This window comes from Alligator mississippiensis, chromosome 3 (assembly GCF_030867095.1).
Source record: "Alligator mississippiensis isolate rAllMis1 chromosome 3, rAllMis1, whole genome shotgun sequence".
In the NCBI taxonomy this organism is placed as follows: domain Eukaryota; kingdom Metazoa; phylum Chordata; order Crocodylia; family Alligatoridae; genus Alligator; species Alligator mississippiensis.
In genome coordinates this window covers 224,467,070-224,488,366 of record NC_081826.1, presented here as the reverse complement: position 1 = coordinate 224,488,366, position 21,297 = coordinate 224,467,070, and the positions used below count along the sequence as shown (strand labels likewise).

General features: G+C 40.8%; 1 protein-coding gene across 3 annotated transcripts in view; it reads right to left on the bottom strand.

The window, feature by feature from the left end:
* Positions 1-471: 471 nt before the first annotated feature.
* The window catches only part of SEMA6A (semaphorin 6A), a 149,512-nt gene continuing 128,686 nt past the window's right edge, over positions 472-21,297 (bottom strand). For all 3 annotated transcript variants that reach the window (XM_006275545.4, XM_014600963.3, XM_014600962.3), the window contains one exon: positions 472-4,564. In XM_006275545.4, the coding sequence (XP_006275607.1) occupies positions 3,378-4,564 (1,187 nt within the window). In that variant the 3' untranslated portion in view covers positions 472-3,377. The remainder of the gene's footprint in view (positions 4,565-21,297) is intronic.

The following is a 21,297-nucleotide window of genomic DNA, read 5'->3' as shown; positions in this document are numbered from 1 at the left end:
TCTTGCAAAATGAAACTTTCATATAATGTTACAACATCCTGTAAATCAGTCCCATAACATATAATAGATTTATGCCCGTCTTGTGAATAAAACAAACTCCCCATTTATTAATATATAAAACAAGGAACTGAAGTCACATTTGTACAATGATCTATTTTTGGTGGACCATGCATGCTAAAATCCCAGCCTTGATCTCTAAACTATTGAGTCTGCCATAAATATTTGATGCTGAACAAGCCCATAAAAAGAAAATGCCGAATATGAATAGAGGGAGAGCAAATGTGTGATTCAATTTTAATTACCAGCATCTTTTTTCTAAAGTCAAGTTCATCTTCTGTAAGAAACAGAAAATTACCAACAATTTTCTTTCTTGCTGTAACCTACTTTAAACCCTCAGCATCACATTTTAGTCCAGATCTGAAGGAGGAGGAGATACTAACATGGAAAACAAAAGGACCAGGACACAAGGACTAAGGTAGAACAGTCTGGTTTTATTACCTCATGTAATCAAGAGCTTTTATTCTGCTTTCCTTTTTTCTTTCTTTCTCTCTCTTTTTTCCTTTTTTTCTTTCTTTCTTTTTTTTTTTTACAACATACATTAAGTTGTGAATTAGATGTTAGGGGGATGTGGAAATGAAGGAAAATTGGTGAGACATCACAATATTTTACAACTTTACAACAGATGAGTCTGAATTTGTTGCATCTACCAGTGTATAGCAAGGGTGAAAAGGAAAGGCACACTTAGGTCTATGGATCCCTCAAAACAAGGGGTGGAGAGTAATCAGGTTGGGAAAAAGATTAAAACAGCAGCCCCACTGAGTACAAAATGGGCATTTCAAGGTCAACACAGTAACTGCTGTGACGTATATTACAAAGGCAGATCTCTGTACAAAGCTGTCGCAGTGATTATTCCCTTCTACATTATGACAGAATGCTTGCTGAGTAATAGCAATGGGCACTGTGCATTTAGTACTCAGGGGTTTGGAGATTGGTAAAAAGGTTGAAAGTTGAGTTGCTTTTTTTTTTTAAATGACCTTCCTGCTCCTACTGTTTTGATGTTTTTTAAAAACAAAACAAAACAAAAACATTGCTTTGGATACAGATCTATCTATTCCAGTCTGCATAGTTCACTAGTGGTGAACAAGTCTTGTTTGGATGAAATCAAAGGATGAAATCAAAGAACTGCAGGCACCCTTGTTACACACTTTGGTCTAGACCATCCAGACTTTCTAAACACCATCTACACGCTAGCTGACTTGAAACCTTTCTTTTCAGTCATTCGGAAACAAAACCAAAACCCTGTAAAACAAATAAAGTATAAAATTAAAAAAAACCCAAACCAAACAACCACCTTACTCAAACATACTGTCCAGTTGATACAAAAAACCCCACAAAACAACCCCCCTCATTTTCTACAGTATGTTGACACAATTATTATAACAGATTAAAAACAAATCTACCGTTGTGCATAAACCACTGAAAAATTGTAAAAGAACTTGCACACACACACACACACGCAGGCAGGCACACACGCATACACACAGGGTATATATGCAGTCACATGAAAGGAAACAAAGGAAAATAAAAATCAGTTCCCCCAAAAGGTTTTCGCTGCATCCTTCTGGTTGACCTTATTGTAGTAGTTACTCAGTTACAGCAGGAACCAGCCTGCCTTGTACTATTTCCATTTCACTTCATTTTGTATACTGCACACAGCCCTAGGTGTGGCTGAGGCTTTCTTCCAGGGGCTGGCCAATCTTACACAGTGCTTGTCTCCAGCCAGCGGATGCACCAGACTTGGAGACAGTATACTAGTCATTTTTCTGCTGGCTAATGATAATATCACCATACTGAAATAATATGAAAGAATAAGGGGGGGCGGGGGGGGGAGGCGAATTTGCCACCCACGCTATAGTGCCTATGCTGTCAACATAGCCTGGGGGTGGTTTGAGGGAAGAATTGGCACAACTAGAAAGTCAAACTGAATTGGAGGATATAGTACTTCCCTAGTTTCTTGAGGGATATGATGTCATTACAATAACCACTACGTTCTTTGAACTTCTTTACTCCAATTCTCCAGGGGGCTTGGAGGAGGGAAGATAAATAAATATTTGTGTTATTCAAATGGGGGTAAAGAGGTTTTACATACTACAGTTCACAAATATACACAACTGAGGGTGTAAGGCACAAATTTACATGTGGAAGAAAACAGGCTATTCACAGATGTATTCCCACGAAAAACCCGTGTGATAAGACCATAATTTATGCATGGTAACAGCCGGCTTATTAACTAGTTCACACCATTTGTGGATTTTGTTTGCCGTCTCACATGCAAGGTGAAATGAGATGGCACATCACAAGCTGGTGCCTTCACAGAAAGTATAAACTACTGACAAAGCCATGTTGATAACAATGGTGCACAAATGTGCGGCTTAAGAGTTTCTTTTTTAGTTGCATTAGAAGTTATGGACTTGGGGGATTTTTTGTTTGTTTGTTGCCTGTAATAGATCAGAGGCCCAGCCAGTGAATTAACTGACAGATTTAAATAAATATTCCCCTTTTCAGCTACGGATCAGACAGTCCAAACACAAAGTTCAGAATTCCAGCTCCAACTTATTTAACTCAGTGAATTTATTGGAAAAATAAAAGAGTTTTAATTACTCCAGTTAATGGGTTTTGCGTTAAATAGGTATAACTTTCAATGTACTGTTCTGAAGAGCTGTTCATAGGATGATATGCAGAAGTCATTTCCTTAGGAAAAACAAAAGATGAACAATAAATAATAGGAGTTATTTCGTTAACAGTCACATGTTATTCAGTAAAAGAGAAGAGTAGCAGAAATCTATGACATAGTTTTGCCCAACCTGGCATTTAACTGCTATAACCAAATGGCTGTAACACTGATGGGCATTTCACAGTACCTGCACATAGTAAACTTCTGCCATTGTTAAGTCAGAGTTAGCTTTATCAATGAATTCTTTATTTTTTAATTTTTTTGTGTTTTTTAAAATTCTTTTACTTGTTTTGCTTTTCAGAGCACTCTTTCCCAGTTCTGGAATGCACTGTGCAGTTGGGGGTGAAATGTCACAGTCATCATTCACCTGTGTGCTTTTGGCTCAATGTTTTTGTGATGTTAAGTTAGTCTTTTGAGTAAAGAGCTGTTGGGTTGTGGGGGTGAGTCCTGCAGTTGCAAACCTTTAACCATGGATCATATGGCTCGGTTTAAAAAATATTCCACTTTTCCCAGAGAGCAGAATCAATACATCCTCAGCTTAATAACAGCCTTCTTGTCAATTAGAACTAACGATGCCGTTGCAGAACACTGGCTTTAAAGGGCAAACTCTGCTTAATTGCTGTTTCCCCCCACCCCACTCTGATTATGTACATGCATCATTGGGCTTCATGGACGATGAAAGTGGGGCAAAAGGTTTGGGGGGTACATCTGGTTTTAGTGAAGGTGTACGTTTCAACCCCGACCTTGTCAGCGAGTTATATGCGGTGAGACTAGGCTGCCTAGATACAGTCACAGCCTGCGCCTGAGCAGCGTGGACCTGTATAGAGTCCACTCTCTGCGGGGCAGGAGGAGGGTTGTCTCCCCTGCCAAAGCTCTGATTTCGGGAGAGGTGGGAGGAATTAGAGGAGTTAGTATTGTTTCTTTTGAGAGTCGATGTCTGGTGATTTCTCGTGAGTGAGTTCGTAGGGTAGTTCCTCTTGTAGTCCACATTATATGCGGAGGAATGCATCTCCAAGCGCTTGCTCAGGCCACTCTGAGAAAGAGAGGAGCTAGGAGGCCCAAGGGAGGCTTCCCTCTGGGGTACTTTTGGTGGCATGCTATCAAGATTTTCCACCAGGTTGACCCCATGGTTGGGGCTTTTGCTGCTGAGATGCTCCTTTATGGTTTTGTACTCAAGGGTGGCATTCTGGTCCTCCACAGCCATCTGTGCCACATCGCTCATTTTTGGCTGATCCACATACTCGTGCTGATACCCTTGCTGAGAGATTGGCAGGACCACAACACTTGGGATGTGGCTGGGAGAAGCCCTCAGAGGCAGGTCAGTCGGGATCACAGGTGAGGCCATTGGGGGGATGTCTTTTGTGCAGGCATTGATGAGATTCTGGTTTCTTTCCCATTCCCTGCTTCCACGACTGGGCTTTCTCTTCTGTTGCAAGGTTGGGGTGGATTCAGGGGTTGGCAGAGCAGCCAAGTCCAGGTGGTGCTGGTCAGCTTTGATTAACATTTTGGCTGTGCTGCCGGGTGTAGCCAGTTTGCCGTTGTGCATCAAAGGTGTGAGGATAGCTTCTGGTTTTGGCTCCTTAGACTGAGTGTCTCCAAAGAGGCCACTCAACTTGGTAACACTGCTCATGGAGCCACGGCGGGAGTGTGTCAGCTCCTTCTCCTTCCTCTGCACAACAGCCACGTCTCTGCGGCGATGGTCACAGATGCAGTAAACTATGATTCCTGAGAAGATGGCCCCCATGACAAAAGCAAGAATGACTGCAATGGCCAGGAGGGTGACGGGCACCAGCTGATCTTGACCTTTGAGATAACTCTCACGAATCACTCCTGAAACAAACATCACAGGGAGGTAAGTGGACAAGTAACAAAAGCATCTTATTCTACCTAGCCCATTCAGAAATGTTAACTCGGGATTTTATCTGTGATCTGTGAGGTGCTTTTTCATTGACTACCCGAAATACAAAACCATACTATACCTGCCAGCTGGATGTCGTCTTGAGCAGAGATGGGCTCAAGCTGTAGAATTCAGACCCAAGTTTCAACGATAGAAAGTTTGGGGGAGGGGGAGAGAGAGATGGCTATTGCGGGGGAGCTGGGGATCATTCTTTATAAAAACATTGGCAGTCTGGATCTGTCTTAGAGATCAGATTTCAAAACAGCCTCAAAATTCCAGGAGATGGAAACCTGGTCCTTTTTTGGTCATTTTAAAGCTCACATTAACTTCAGTAAGGCTGGGACTTCACCGCCTAGTCTTCTTCTGGATTGTGTCTAATTCTGAGACATACCACTCATGCATGTCTCCCTCCATCCTGTCTCTTGACAGGCTGATGTTATCATACGCTTTATTACCATACATTTTTGACATTGGAAAAGCTTTACACTGAGGAAACAGAAGCTTTATGCAAGTGACTGAAATGAATCCCACAGGCTTTCAAGCTTCCTTCCTTGCTTTTTACTGGTGGTCTCTGTCTCATGTCTGGACTTAAACACAATGTCACGGAGTGTCCAAGTAACTTTTGGGTACAGAGGCCAACTCTCAAATCAATGGAAAGCTCCAGATTTCAAATGCCATTGCTAGTTTAATTTTAAAAGAAATCTCTCTTGTTCTGGACAAGTAAATATGCTGATCTCAATACTGAAACTTTTGCTGCTTCAGCTGCAAGTTCACACAGTGAGGGCACCATTTTATGACACCGCACTGTGCTTGGAGATGTCGTCAGGCCCCTATGGCTTGTTGTCACAGTAGGCTTCTTCAGCAGAGCTAATCTCAACTTAATAAAAATAATGTGAAAGCACCAGTCAATAATCTTACAGAACATTAACCAAGATATTGCATTTCTAAAGGAAGTTGCTACTTTTACTTAATCATGTACCAAGCCAGCAGGCTTTTAATAAAATACAAGCACAAATCCTTTTTTCAAAAATATCAAGTGTGGAGTTGTCACAACTGTTGGTTTATAAGTGCCAGATAAAGCAGTAAAAAACCCAATCTCTAATACCCTATACACTTCTTTGGAAAGAATGGAAGTGCATTAAAAGCACCACATGCTGGAAAAATATAAAATGTGTTCTTATTAAGGAAGAGAGAGTAACAGAGAAAATGTACCTCAAAGGGCCTCATGAGACTTTGTGAAGATTTACATTCTTCATATCTTAAATCAAAATCAGCAGTTTCTGGAATAATGTCTTTTATGTATTTGGCAGGCGGATATCAGTGGCCCATAATTAGAACCAAGAAACTCACAAAACAAAACTCACCATGCCAGCCCCTTCCCCCCAAATGAACAAAAACTAGCCAACTACGTCAAATAACATTAAAAAACTGCTGTATCCTCATGGAGTTTTGATAAGCATCTTATTGATATACAATTTTAGTTCTATAATGTATGGTTTCTGTTCTTGTTTCAAGTATAGTGTGTAAGTGAACAAGGGATATTTGCATACAAGGCTTTTATTTTTAAAAAGCTAAACAGCTCTTGAAATTATAATCCCTTGTTTGTGACATCACAGTTGGTTGCCATGGAAATTATTGTGCTGTGACAAATAGAGGATTATGATTTCATGTGGGGAATAAATAGCAGGAGCAGATGATCCTTTAAAAACAAAGTTATAAAAGAATAAGGAAAGAAAAATTAACCCCAGAAGGTAAACAATAGATAAGTAGAAGCAATCTCCAAATTAAATGATTTTCACAATCTTTCAAGAAGCTTTAGGAGGTTTATGAAGGAGCAGGTCTGGTTACACTACTCCATTAGGAGTAAATGCAGTAGAATATGGTGCTCTTGTGGAGCATAAGTTAATAACAAGAAAATTCAGAGCTAACATTCAAATTTCAGTCAAAAGACAAACCCATACAGAGTATTAATAAGAAGCATGGTCTAATGGTTAAAGCCTAGGACGTGGGCTCGCTTTTATATGACTCCAGGCAATTGCCTTAACTGCTCTGGACCTCAGCTGCCTCAACTGGTATGTGAGGATGATACTTAGGTGTGCCATAAGGGTGCTTTGAGCCAAAGTTAATTTATATTTGTAGAGTTCTTTGAAAGTTTGGGCTGGAAGCCCTGTAAGGATGGTCACAAATGTGTTAGGCTGGATCTGCAAACATACTCTTAGATAAAGTAAGATAAGCAAAGAAGAGCTTTGGACATAATGTCATGTTAATGGAATAGACTGATTTTCATCCTACGTCTAATCCAACTGGCTTCAATTACATCAGTATTCCCAACAACTTCAACTTTAATCATATGATTAGAACTAGACAGGATTTGGCCCAGATTAAATGAAGTTCAGAGCATGGATAAGGTAGAATAAGTAAAAAATACTTGCTATGATCTGAATGATCTGTGTCTTGTTACATGAAAGGAGTGGATAATCTCAAATCATTAGCAAAGTATTAGCATCATTAATGGCAGTCTCAATAGTGAATTGGCCTGTGATCTAGCCTACCTCTTTGTATTAAGCTACAGTTGCCCTGAAAGCACACTGATGGGACAGTCTGAGGAATCTTGCCTTGCTGCTGCCCATGCTTTATTTGTGCTATGGTTATATGCAGGGTAGCAGTGGCTAGTCTTCTCAGAAATATTTCATGAACACTGATTAGTCAAAACAAGGGTAGATATGTAGAACCTACACTCTTGAAAGTCAAATAAAATATGGAGTATACAATGTATTCAAATAATCAAATCTTTATCTTTAAAGAAACAGCAGGTAAATCATAATAAGCCCATCATTATTCAGAAGCCCATCTTGAGTATATGTACTGCATGAAATCATAGTAACACACAGCATGTTGGATAATTAATTATCGAGGGTAGCAGGGTTGAAACCAGATTATAATCAGTTATAGACATGGATTTTACTATGATAATTTTATAATACATAGTAAAATAATAAGATGTACTTATACAAACATGTATTTGCAATTTTAAATTACCTATCTTGTAATTCCTTGGTTGTACTTCTATGTTTCATATAAGAAATTTGTGCTGTTTATTGCATTTTACGTCATTTTAGTGTATTAGAAGGATTTTTTATAACTCAATCATATCTTTAGGTAAATATGAAAGATTGTCGTATGAACATTTTCCTTTTATTTGCATAAAATATGTGAAGGTAAATCTTCACAAATTATAACAAACTCCTTAGAAACATTATTTTAAATGTGATATTGATTAAATGTATGCAAATGAATCTGAGGAGAAGGACTTGTACAGACAGTGGTGGAAAATCTCAAAACCTTCAGAGGACTGAACTTGTGGGGAGTTGCACCTCTATGGACCAGATCCTGTGTGTAACTAATGTCAATGTATTGATACTTATCAATCCTCTTGAAATCCTCAACTAGGACCAACTGTCTTTCCCCCTAAACATCACTCTACTTTCAAAAGTCTTTGCAGCTTCATATTTAATATACCATCAACTAGTCATCTGATATGTTGCTCCTTTTGCTGATTGTTCTGGTTCCTGGAGAGAAGCAAATAACTTATTCTGTTCTCCTCCAGTTCTCCCTCTTCAGTGCAGCTTATTCTATTACCCCAGAGCAGTTGTATCAAGGATCCATTTTTCTGGGATTGCTAATCTCACCATTTAAAAAAGTGATTCTGTCTTCCCTCAGGGTTTATGTCCAGTAGTTTATGAGACTGTTAAATTGCAAAGCGTGTGCAAGATAATCTCTCTTTCTTAAAATTACTTATCTAATGGGAGAGTGGAATGGGCCCCTTTAATCCTCATTATGGGGGGGAGGGGGGCAGGCCCTTTCAGACGAACAAGACAGGCTGGAGGCCACCCCCATTTGAGAAATATAAGGAAAGGTCCTAGCAGCAAGAGGCAGAATGACTTGGAGCAGGGAGAAGGACAGAGCTTCTGCTGGAGGAAAACAGACTGAGGGGAAATGACTGTGGGTAAGCCTTGGGGGGAAAAGGAATGAAGCCTACTAGCAGAGACCTACCAAAATCATGGTGGAAATGGGCTGCACAGCAGCTCCTTTAATCTTGCAGGTTCCCCCATGTACCACCCCCCCCCTTGCTGATTGGCTGAGGGACCCTGGTGGTCCTGTTCTTTGTTGCTGACCAGCCAGGAGGCAAAAATGGTGCCAAAAACCATGGTTTTTGTCTTCCTGCTGATCAGGAGTGAGCAGCGGGGCCCCTCTGCCAATTGGCAAGCGGGGCAAGTGGGGAAAATTGCAAGATTAAAGGAGCTGCCATGCAGTGCACTTCTGCCGTGATTTCAGTAGTTCCCTACTAATACACAGCAAGAATGGCCAGCTGGCCCCATCCACAAGGATTAAGAAGTATGGAAAGGAGGGGAGGCCGGGGGAAAAAACTGTAGGACTACCAGGCAGGAATGAATCCAATAGAAATAAACAATGAGACTGGATGGACACTAATCAGAAAGGCTGAACAAAGGAAACAGGATACTGGGAGGCTGAGTAAAATCTCATGCCCTGTCAATTAGACCCTCTTTCCCTTCAGAAGACCTGCACACTGAATAAGAACAAAATGTTGCAGGTGAGATAAGCAAGGACACCTGTAGAGAAGGGAAGGCTACAGCAGTGCAGTGTTGCACCTGGAGCTGGGAAAAGGTGCAAGTGGCTGCAGAAAGGATCTCACATGCCTCAGGATTTATTATCCCACTGGTGCATAAATAATGAGGAAAACCCAGAGTAGTTTTAAAACAGCCAGATATGAGATCTGCAAGTCCAGCAGTGGTTATTATTATCAGTGGGATAATTTGGTACTGTCATGCTTAAGTAAGGTAGCTGTTTGTATGTGGAAGAGGGGACCAAATGCTGGGATCCATGCCCCCACCAGAACCTGACACAATGGGTGCCTGTCAGCCCCCTTGCCCAAACCGGCTCTCCCCCAGTACTCCTGCTGGGATAGCTTGGTGGGGTGGGCTCAATTACGCCCTCTTCCAGCTACAGATAGGCAGCAAAACCTAGCTGGTGGCATGGTGCTACTTCTTCTCTCCCCTCTCCTCTCATTGACAGCCCTGGGGCTGGGCTAGGCTGCATCAGCACCGGCCGCCATGCACGAAAAATTAACCCTAGGGAACACAAGTTCCCTAAGACACTCTTAAGTAGAGTGCTTTCATCTAATACCTCATTTGAGGAGGGTTCAGTTTTTATGCGATCAGCCATTTTAAAAGCCCTCTGTAGCCATTCATACATGTCATGGCATGGCTACAGAGTGCTTTCAGGGGCCCAATTGGATGAAAAAATGTAACTTATGTAAGCATCCACTATGGTACAATGGCAAAGGGTTGGTGGTCAGTGAGGACCTTAACAAAAAATGTCTCAAATTTCCTAAGTTTCAGACCTGACACAAACTACTGCTGGAATAATTCTCCGAAGTGGAACAGATGGTAGTTTGTTCAAGGAGGATAGTCAGGAAAAAAGAGGAGATACCGCTTTGCATATCAAGAATATATATAACTTGCTGTGAAGTCTGGCAAGAGGGGAGAAGCAGGCTTATTGAATGTCTCTAGAAAAGATAAAAGAGAAAAAGAACAGGGACAATGCCATAATAGGGGATTGCTATGGAATATTTGATCAGAAGAAGGAGATAGATGGGACACTTTTTTGAACAACTAACAAAAGTATCCAGAGGACAGAATATAGTATAATGAGGGATTTCTATTATCACCTGTCAGAAGAGTAATATGGCAGTCCCCAGCATAGTCTGAATACTAACTTGGATGGAGGAAGTTACTAGAGAAGCTGTGCTCTTAGACTTGATTGTGAAAGAGAGAATCTGAATCTGGAAGACAGTTGGGTTGGAAGTGATTACAAGACAATAGAATTCACGACTCTAAGGGCAGGAAGGGAGTGCAGATGGCAGAATAAAGACACTGGATTTAGAAAAGCAGACTACAACAAACTTAGGGAATTCAGAGGTACAGTGTCTCTTGGGAAGATATTCTAAGGGAAAAAGATATGCAGGAGACCTGGCAGTTATTGAAACAGAGCATATTAAAAGTAAAATATAAAGTTATTCCAACATGAAGAAAAGTTAGGGAGATACCAAGAGATCAATATGGCTAAATCGGGACCTCTTTCAATTTGAAAATCAAAAAAGAATCAGAATAATAGAAACAAGCACACATGATTTCGAATGAGCAAAAAGGAACAGTCAGAGAATATCAGGATAACAGAAGAAAAGGCTAACGTTAAGTTACAACTAGGTTAGCAAGAACCATAAAAGACCAAAAGAAATGATTCTAAAATATACTGAAAATAAGTGTAAGGCAAAAGAAAGGTTAGGTCCATTACATAATCAGGAAGGAGGGCAAAAATGGATGATGCAGAAAAAACGGAAGTCTTTAATACCATTTTTTGCCTCAGTCTTTACAAAAAATGGTTAAGTGTGATCTGATACAAAATTATTTTAACAAAGAGAAAGAAGAATAGGAACAGAAGAGTTTAAAGTATTTAGATAATTTTGATATATGCAAGTTGCCAAGCTCTGAAGTTGCCAGACTTAACAGACTAGCTAAAGCAATCTCTAAATTGGTACTGATTATCTTTGAGAATCCAGGAAGGGCAGGTAAGGTTCGAGGAGAGTGCATAAGGACAACCATAATATCTGTCTTTGAAAAGGGGAACATGGGAATGACCTGGGAAATTGTAGACTAGCCTTGGAAAGTTACATAGTCACATGATTAAAAAAAATCAATTTATAAGCATGGAAAGGATAAGATGAAGATATAAGCAGGCAATGCCACTTGGCAAGAACAAATCATATCAAACCTATCTATTCTTTGACAGTCTGTCTGGCCTAGTGGATAAAGGGGAAGCAGTAGAAGTGATATATCTTGGCTGTAGTAAGGCTTTTGACATTTCATTGTCCTACAAAGCTTTCATAAGCAACTGGTTGAAAAGCTATTGTCAGAGTGGTTTGAAATGGTTTGCTGTCTAATTGGGAAGACAGTGCAAGTGGGTTCTTGTAGGAGCTGTCTTGGGCCTGGTTCTGTTCAATATATTAATTCATAAAGTGAATGCAGGAAAAAAGAGTACAATCTACATAAAATCTACAGATGACATCAAGGTAGAAGGAGTTGTAAGTATTTTGGAGGAGAGGGGTAGAATTCAAAATGGCTTTGATAAATTAGAGAAGCTGTCCAAAATGCCAAGAGGAAATTTGGTAAGAAGACTGCAAAGTCCTATACTATGGAAGAGGAAATGAAAAGTACAATTACAAAATGGGAAATAATAGCATAGGCAGTAGTACTACACAAAAGATTTGTGGGTTGCAATGGAGCATTCATTGAAGAGGAGCAAATAATGTGATGCTCTTGATGGAAAGGGAAATAGTGCATAACTTTGGACTGTATAAACAGAAGTCCTATATGCAAGGCACAAGAAGAGATTATTCCCCTATATTTGTTGTTAGTAATGCCTAACCTGGAATACCTTGTCTAGTTTTGGGCACTGCATTTTAAGAACCATGTAGACAAATTAGGAAAAGTACAAAGGAGAGCATGTTTTTTAAACCTCTTATTCTTGTTGAACTATTCAGAAAGCTTGAAGGAATTGGGTGTGTTTAGTCCAGTGGTTTTCAAACTAGAACATACCTACCACGGAGGCATACAGTGCTTTGGTAAGGGGGATGTGCCTACATTTTAATAATGGCAGTGGAGCTTCTGATTGGTTAATGAACAGTGAGTAATATCATTGTTGTGTGTGACGTCAGTGTTGCCACTCTTCCTAAGGAATGAGCGTGCAGAGGTGTGTGGTACAGGGGAAGGGAGGGTTCGAGTAGCTATATTTGGCATGTAAAGGGGGATGTGGTCAAAAGTTTGAAAACTGCTGGTTTATTCTATAAAAGAGAAGACTGAAGGCAGATGTGGTAAGTCTTCTAATGTATAAATAGTTGTTACAAAGACGGGACATTTTTACATGTGTTCCTGATGTGGTGCCAGGTGCTTTTAATTAGCGATCTGTGCTAATTAAAAGCATCCATGTGTCACCTGTATCAGTAGCACAGTGCATCCCTGCACTGAGAAAATGGCGGCAGGGCACTTTGATCTACAGTACATCAAACATGTTTTATTTCAAAGTGCCCTGCTGCCATTTTCTCAGTGTGGAGATGCTCTGTGCAGCTGATACATGTCTTGAACAGGGCTGCCAGAGCAGATCAATTAACATGTTCTGGCAGACTCAACCGAGTCTGCTCCAACACATTGGAAAGCAGGCTCCTCACATGTGTGTAAGTGCCCACAATGACCAGCGGTTCTCCATGTCCATAGTGGACAGGACAAGAAGTAGGTTAATCTGCAGCAAAAAGATTTGCATTATATATTAGGCAAAAAACTTTCTAGCTATAAGAACACTTAAATGATGGAATAAGCTATGTAGAGAGGTTTGGGCATCTTCTTCACTGGAACTTTTAAGAATAGACAAAACTTATATTTAGCCCACCTTAAAGCAAGGGGAAGGACTAGATGACTTCTTATAGTCCATTCCAGTCCTACGTCTTCATGATTTCTAAGAAGGATGGAAAACTAACTGGGCACGTCTACATGTTCATTTACACCGGCCTAAATTTACTGCATAGTAAGTTATTGCACAGTAAGCAGGAATAGGCCAGTGTCTACACGTGCAGGCATTAAAGCACATTAACGCTGTGTGGATTGACTTGGGACTAAAGTATTCCCAAGTCAGTCCACACACGCAGTGTTACTGTGCAGTAAGGCACCTACACATGTGTTACTGTGCAGTAGCTAATCAGGCGTAAATTTGATACCTGCATGATGCAGGTATCAAATTTAAGCTCAAGTTGGCGCAACTCACCATATTTACTGCACAGTACAGCATGTGTAGATGCACACCTGTACTGAGCAGTAATTTCAGTTACTGTGCAGTAAATGTGCATGTGTAGATATGCCCATTCTTATCTATAATACTTACTTATACTCATGTCCAATATTAAAAGATAGTTGTACTATGTGAATTTGTATTCTTTAAGCTGTGTCTTTTGAAGCTCAATTAACAATTCCTATATCCTACAAAGGAACCCCTAAGGTGATTCCTCCCCTCCCTCCCCCACCCAAACCTGTGCTTATGGATCTTAATCCAAGATCCACTGGAATCAGTGAAAACATCCCAAGGGTACAATCAGTAGCATTCATCAGATTGTGCAAGTGTGATGTACTAAAAACCAAAACTATATCATCACTTTGAACAAGGAAGACCTGAGCAGTATTATAAAATAAAAGGATTTTCCCAGTTTTTTCTAGCTATTAGCTCACTGGCTTTCTTCTTTTTGTGTTGTTATGATATGATGGATGTACTTGTCTCCATAGTGAAGTGATTAATAGACATCTGTAGAGAACAGACCCAATGCCCAGAGACCCAACAAAAAGTCTCTGTATCCTTTTTATCACTTGCTGTCTAAAAGAAAAAAAAATCTCCTATGTACAAGCCTGAGTTTGTTTGTCTCATCTGTGATCACAGATAGAAATGGCAAAACATCAAAAAAACCCTGGAGAAAGATTCCTCTAAAAATAGATTCTGGAGTATGCTTTCTGGTGAAGGCAAGTCAAAATTTCAGTGTAAAATCATCACAACTACTATAGGCAAAGAAAACTCAACAAGCGTACTTTCTGGTTTAAATACCTTATTATAAGTAAATGTCAGAAGTGCAATAGGTTGAATTCTTCCTTCATTTAGTTATGTACTAACCAAGGGAAGACAATGAGGAAGACACAGTGTCAAAGAAGGCAAAATCTGGTCCAGTAATTATGATTCCATATATATAGATAACCTAGTTGCTTGTAACTAAAAAAGCATTTTCATTTAAATATCACTATTAGCTACAGTATATATAAAAGTGGTCTCTGTGCTAGACATGATTTATAGTTATCAAAGGTGCACTATGGACACCATGGACAATCAGGATGACCATACCAAACATGGAACAAGAGTACTATGTGATTATCTCAGCAGGTTGCTGTTGTCATTTTGTTTTTCAATGTAATGTGGACCAGATGTTAAAGTACTGGTAATAAAACTAAACGATGGCACATATGAAAACGAAACAGAGAGATGGTAAATGAAGAATGACATTTTGGCAGGTCTGAAGAGGAAACTACTAGCTAGATATAAAGTTTCAATGACTAAATGTATCATAGCAGGGAGGCAGACAATGAGTTATACATGCTGGGAATGTGGCTGCTTGCTTGAGCTCACATCTTGACATGAACAGAAATCAGACTACTTCCCCTTCCAGCACCTTGAGAATCACCTGGAAACATATTTGAGAGCCAGTCACAGCCATAATAGGGAATAGTGAATCTGAACAGTAATTTATTTATATTTTTTTACATTTTACTTTTGCAGGGGATCAGTTTTTCCTTTGCCATTTGTGTACTTCTTCCTACATTAGGCTTATTATTGGTGCTGGCAGTTGTGGTTTAGGCTTGTTTTGAACCTCTGGGTTTACAGGCTTTAGAATTTATTTTCTGAAAGCTACCAAGTTGGTTTCCCTTATGTGTCTCTAGTACTATATTTACATGCAGTCACATACAAGTAAAGAATATTTCAGACCTGGAATGCACCTGCAGGAGTTTTCAAGCTTTCCCCCCTCTTTTCTAAATATATGAAGAAAAAAAAAGAATCAGCTGAAGTTAGACTGGACACCCAAATCTGGGCAGATAGCATCTCTGAGAGTAACCAAGTTGCCCTATGTATTTTTTATAGCCTCATCTAACTACTCTGCTTGAAGGACACTTGTTCATGAAACCTACAATTTCATCTCAGTGTCAGTCATCTGATGCCCTCCACTTTACAAGTCTCTCTTCATGGAGACAAGTAGGAACATAAAAACATAAAAAGTGCCATATTGGGTCACATCCTGTCTCTGACAGTTGCAGGAGTGGATGTTTTAGAGCAGAGGTGCTCAATTTTTGGCCCCATGGCTTGGATTTGGGCTGGTCCACACACCAGGATCAGGCCCTCCATGCCATGATTGTGCCTCCTCTGCTGTCCAGCTCATCCCTGCACAACTGTACCATCTTGCAGCCCTGTGCCACCCCGCCCAACTCCACACTCCCCCAACTGGCCCTGATTGGCTTTGTGTGGCCCCGTGCTGCCCTGATCAGCCTCACACTGTGACAGGGCAGCACAGGACCAGTGACATTTGTGCCACCCTGATCACCCCACTGCACTCGATCTAGCTCAGAGCCATGACATCTGCTTTTGTGTGGCTCCCCCAGGTCTGGAAATTTGACAGCAGGGGAGCTGCAGTTGGGTTCCACCACTCCCTTGGTGCCAAATGTCAGACCTGTGGGGAGCCCCATGGGCTGGATGACATGGTTTTGCAGGCCAGAGGTTGAGCACACATATTTTTAGAGGGAGAGCATTGAACTGGATATGTCTAGAGTGATCTATTCCTTATTAATTAGCCTCTCTGACAGCCACCATTAGTGTTTTAAAGATGCCACGGGAAACATTTCCAACTGTTCTGTTCAACTATTAATAGCTCTATCATCCATGAATTTGTCTAGTCCCTTTTTGAACTGCTGTGAAGGGAGATATATTTGAAAACTTAAAAAAAATCCAGTTACAACGTGCCTTTAATAACAACTTTGAAGAGGTCAGGCTAGTGGTCTTTTCAGGTGTTTGCATTCCTTTTTTAAATTTAATTCCTCTCATTCAGATAAATTATCCATCACCCCTTCTGATGAATGACTTTCAGAGTGTGACTTACTACAAACAGGCAAGCGATCATGTGCTACAAGAAGAGTAGATGGCACAAGCATGGTTTTGCTTATAATTAGAAGTAGAAATACCAGGCATCACATTTTTTCTAAACAAAGACGAGGCTCATATGTTACAAAAACCTCTCTGCTGTAAGAGTCCCAGAGGTCTCAACTGGGAGACCAAAAAAAAAAATATTTAAGTGGAATTTCACACTGAAGTCCTTAATTCACTGCCAAGCCTGCTGTCCTATTTTATTGTGTGTTATGTGTAGTAGCAATATAAATCCTAAAGCAAAGCTAATCTGTGGGCTGCACAATGCTGAAAATCTTGCATTAAGGATAAGCATTTGCATTTTTCAAAATTCAGGTCTCTCTTAAAAGGGCTGTAATATAGTTATGAATTAAGGGCCTTATCCAGCTGGTCTTGTTCAGGTAAATCTCCAACTGAAGTTAATGGGAGGTGTGCCTAAGTAAGGACTGCAACACTGTACTGTACAAGTACTTAAATAATTGGTTTTGTAAGCAATTTCATCACAAATGAACTATTTTTTTTAATATGCAAAGATGATATTAGATTCAAAGTTGATATTCCATTGGTTCTATTATTTATGAGTGAGAGAAGCTCTGGTTCTAAGTTATGCTGAAGGTCAGAGCCAAGGTTGGTCCATGCACTAGAGCTGCCTGACACCAATGCTCCTATTGGTAACTGGTATCCAGCGGCTGTTCTTTTTTACCTTTACTGATTTCACTCTCTTGCCTTTTACTTACTCTCACCTCTCCCCCTTCACAGTGAGCCAGGATAATTTTAGATGTGAATGTGTGAAGAGGGAAAAGGCATACCCAGTGTGTTCCTGATGAAAAATAAAAACATGGGAATTTGCAATAGTTAAAGCAAGATGTGTAAAATCCAAATGCCATGGAAAATTAATTCCTTTGTAGCTTGTTCTCAGCAGAGATAAATTTTATACCGCTTTGCATCTTAAAATATAAGCTTTCTTTAAAGTCTGCTATATTTCCTGTAGTGACGTAAAAGAATCTCCGCGCACATTTGAGGACCTTTTTCCTATGCCTGGGATGAGCTTAAATATATCCAGCTGCTCTTTATTAGTTTACTTCAGGGGATCTTCTCACAGCTGGGTTGAACCAGATTTACATATGCTTGTGTGAATATGCATGATTTCAAGACTCCAGAGTAGTGGTAGGAGCCTTCAGTGTGCATCTCTCCTCTCTGCCTTTCCCATTTCACTGCATGTTACTCCTCTGATGGCACAGAACAAATGGAGCTTTTCTTCCTGTGTGAAACAGCAGTGGGCATTATGTATTCTGGGCAGCCCAGTGCCTCTCCTGAGGCAGTTTTTTATGTACAGTGTCAAGAAAAGAGAAGCTGTCATTGAGAAATTCTCCAGCACTCTTTCTCTTTCCATTTCTTTCTCCATTCTGAACTATGGCCTCTGTGTGGCAGGGAAAAGTCAAGTTTGCTGAATGTCAATATAAGCAGGTATGCTTAGCAATATGACACTGGGAGTTTCTCTGACAAGCAGCCTTGAGGAAGAAGTGAGGATAATTTTCCATCATTGGGTGTGTGACCTAAAAACATATATTGGATTCCTTATCAGCTCCAATCCGCTTTGAAGACAAAAATGTAAATGATATTTTTAAGCTACTCATGTGAATGAGCAAGGCAGAGCTGAACTCATTAATGAACCATCTATTAAATATTCCAGATGTTTAATTAATAAGACTAGGTTTGATATATCATATCCTCTGAGGTCCTTGAAAAGTGCTATTAAGCTGTCAAGGAACTAAATGACCTGTTCTACATCCTCTGATCATGCAAGTGTCCCTATGTACATGAGGAGGGTCCTCCTTTCTCAGTTGGTAGGTGACTTGTAAGCGGTTCAGGTTCAGATCCTAATTTAGCTTTGCTCTTGGGCAGAGAAAGAGGAAAGAAAGTGCTGCTTGCAATTTCTGTGATTTTTCTTTCATTCAAAGCAATATATTTGTTATGTGTTTTGTGACAGAAAGCAAACAAGATTGGTGAATATCCACTTTCTATACTAACACACAATAGATTTAGTCTAAAGCCTTGGATTTATGGATAAAAACATATGTTCCTACATTCTGCATAAGCAAACACTTGGATCTACATCTTTTAGAAATATCCACAAAGACTGAGGTAGCAAGAAGGGGGAAGAAAATTGCTTTTGCATAAATGATAATAGGTTTGTTATTTTTTCTTATTGCACCTCTAATTTATCAGAACATTGAATTTAAGGCAAATGAATCATTTTGAATTTGAGGCAATGGCTTAAATGTCTCACATAGCAAGAACAATTATATCTATACTTCCATTCTCTCCTCCCTTCCCTTTCACTGAACCAAATAAAAGGCCAGGGGCCAAATTTTTCTCTTTGGCCATGAACACATTCTCCTAGGTTACTTACTTTGGTTTTGTAACCTAACGTAACTTATACCAGGCTTGAGAACAGACAGAGGCTTGTGCGAAATGGCTAGCATTCACTTTGGATTCGGCTGTTCAGGGGACAGTGATTCGATTTGGTGATTCAAATCACTGTCTCAAATTGATTCAGATGCTGCCGAATAGGCTGAATCTCCGAATCAAACAGGCCCCATCCCCTGCCTGCTCTCCCAGCCCCGTCAATGGCTGCCCTACCAGGCCCCAGTGTCCTGGCTCTTTAAAAAAAAAAAAAAAAAGCCTCGTCCTCACTGACTTCTGCCAGGCAGGGGAGTGGTCCCTGCTATCCCTGCACTGCCCCATGCTGCATGGGGGGGGGGGCTCTACCACGAGCCCCCAGACACCTCAACAGCTGCTGCAGCAGCCAGTGAGTGTGGGGCTTTTTTTTTTTAAAGAGCCAGGATGCTGGGGCTGGGCAGGGCAGCCATTGATGGGTCTGGGAGAGGTATGGAGGTTTGTGGCAGATCCCCTCACAAAGCACAAGGCAGTGGGGAGTAGTGGGGATCAGGTCCCCACCTGGCAGGAGCTGGTGAGTGCAGGCCTTTTTTTTTCCCCAAGAGTTGGGAGCCTGGGGCTGGGTGGGGCAGCCATTGATGGGGTTAGGACAGTGGGCAGGGGTTGGGGGGTGCTCATGGGGGCTGGGGGAGCGGGCTGGGGATGGGGCCTGGCAGGGGTCCCCCCATGGTCCCCTCCCCCTTTCTCCACCCGCCCCCACCCCTTACTTACCGGCATGGAGTCTGGGTCCAGCGCCTGGTGACGGCAAGGGGAGACTGCCCAAATCTCTCTGAAGCTCTCCGAATCTTTTCTGAATCAAGTTGGAGAGCTCTGAATTGATTCGGACCTTTTTACAGGTCTCCCAATTCGATTTGGGACCTTTTTACTGGTCTCCGGATTTGATTCGGATTTGCAGATTCGACCGCCAAATTGGGCTGAATCTCCTCTGAATTGAATCAGCACCTGAAGCTTCACACAGCCCTAGTAGTTATCCCACTGTAGCTCAGAGAGTAGGTGCTATTGATGTTCCTCATTGTTAGGTGACAGGGGAGCAAGTAATAGCTTGTTTACCTGTAGTAAACAGCAATCGTGGGATAGACACAGAAGACAACACTTCATCCAGCGTAAATAACACTGGTAGATTTTTACCCTTATTCTTTCATGCTTAGTAATACTCTACTAGACTGGAAAGATTTTCCCCCATTTTACGTTTGTGTTACCTGTCTGATATTTTATTACATAAGTGCAATGCAAATGACATTGAAGCAAATGTTTCATCTGTACAGGGCCTCAGTTACCTGAAACCTGCAGTAACTCTACTGAAGTTAGTAGAGATACTTCAGTCTAGATATACCTTGAGGTGAGAGACAGCATTACAGGTATGCTAGTTCAGTGATTCTCAACTTTTTTTGTACCAGGACCCATTTTTGAACATCAATGGCCAGTTCTGACCAAGTACCCCTCATTCCTGACCTGCTGCCTCCTGCCCCTGGGCCCCAGCCCCCCAGTGTGTGGGGGGGGAAGGGGTGTGTGGTGCAGGGGGACACCAAGCAGCTCTTTGCAGGCTGGAACTCTGCCAGCCTAAAAGGGAAAAGCCGCAGTATCCCACATTTTCCTCCTTTAAAGAAGAATCTATTTTTAAAGTTCCTTGATCCATTTTTAATGTTTGTTTGTGACCCTTTCATATATTCTTTCAACCAACATTTGGGTTGTGACCCACAGGTTGAGAAATGCTGTGCTAGTTAATGCTCTCCCTAGCTGATTGCTTGTCGTGGTCTTACTCCTGCCTCTTTTCTGTCTCCATCTCTTCTGGTGTCTTCTTCTGTGAACTGTAACTGTTGAGCACTATAAGATCAATTTTGGGGTTCTTTGCACTTAAGCATTTCTCTACTTTCCCTTCTTATTCAAGTTGTCGCTGTCTTTAAACCTAGTCACCATATCTATGTGGACAGTTCTTTCTTCTACATATTATTGTAAAACTTTTAGTGGCTTTTCTCTGACCATACACTTCTGTCTGCAACATATAAATCTAAGAGTATGTCTACAATGTCCTCTCTGATGCAGAGCTCAGCTAGACAACTCTTGGTTCCCAAGTTAGCTCATTTAGACATTCAACATATCTCTGCTCTAGACTTGGTTTTTCTACATCTCCCATCTGCAAATCTGTTTTCAACTATGCAAAACTTGACCACATTACTAATGGACTTCTCAACTGATTCTTGCACTTCCTTTCTCTTATGGTTTCCTGATCCATATGAGGTCTCCAGATACAGGCATATACAGGATCTTTAACCTCAAACAACATTCCTGGCTTCCATTCTTTTTAAGATCAAATTCATTTTTTCTTTTTTTTTCATGTTGTATGTTTTTGTTTCATTTTGTCTTGGTTTTT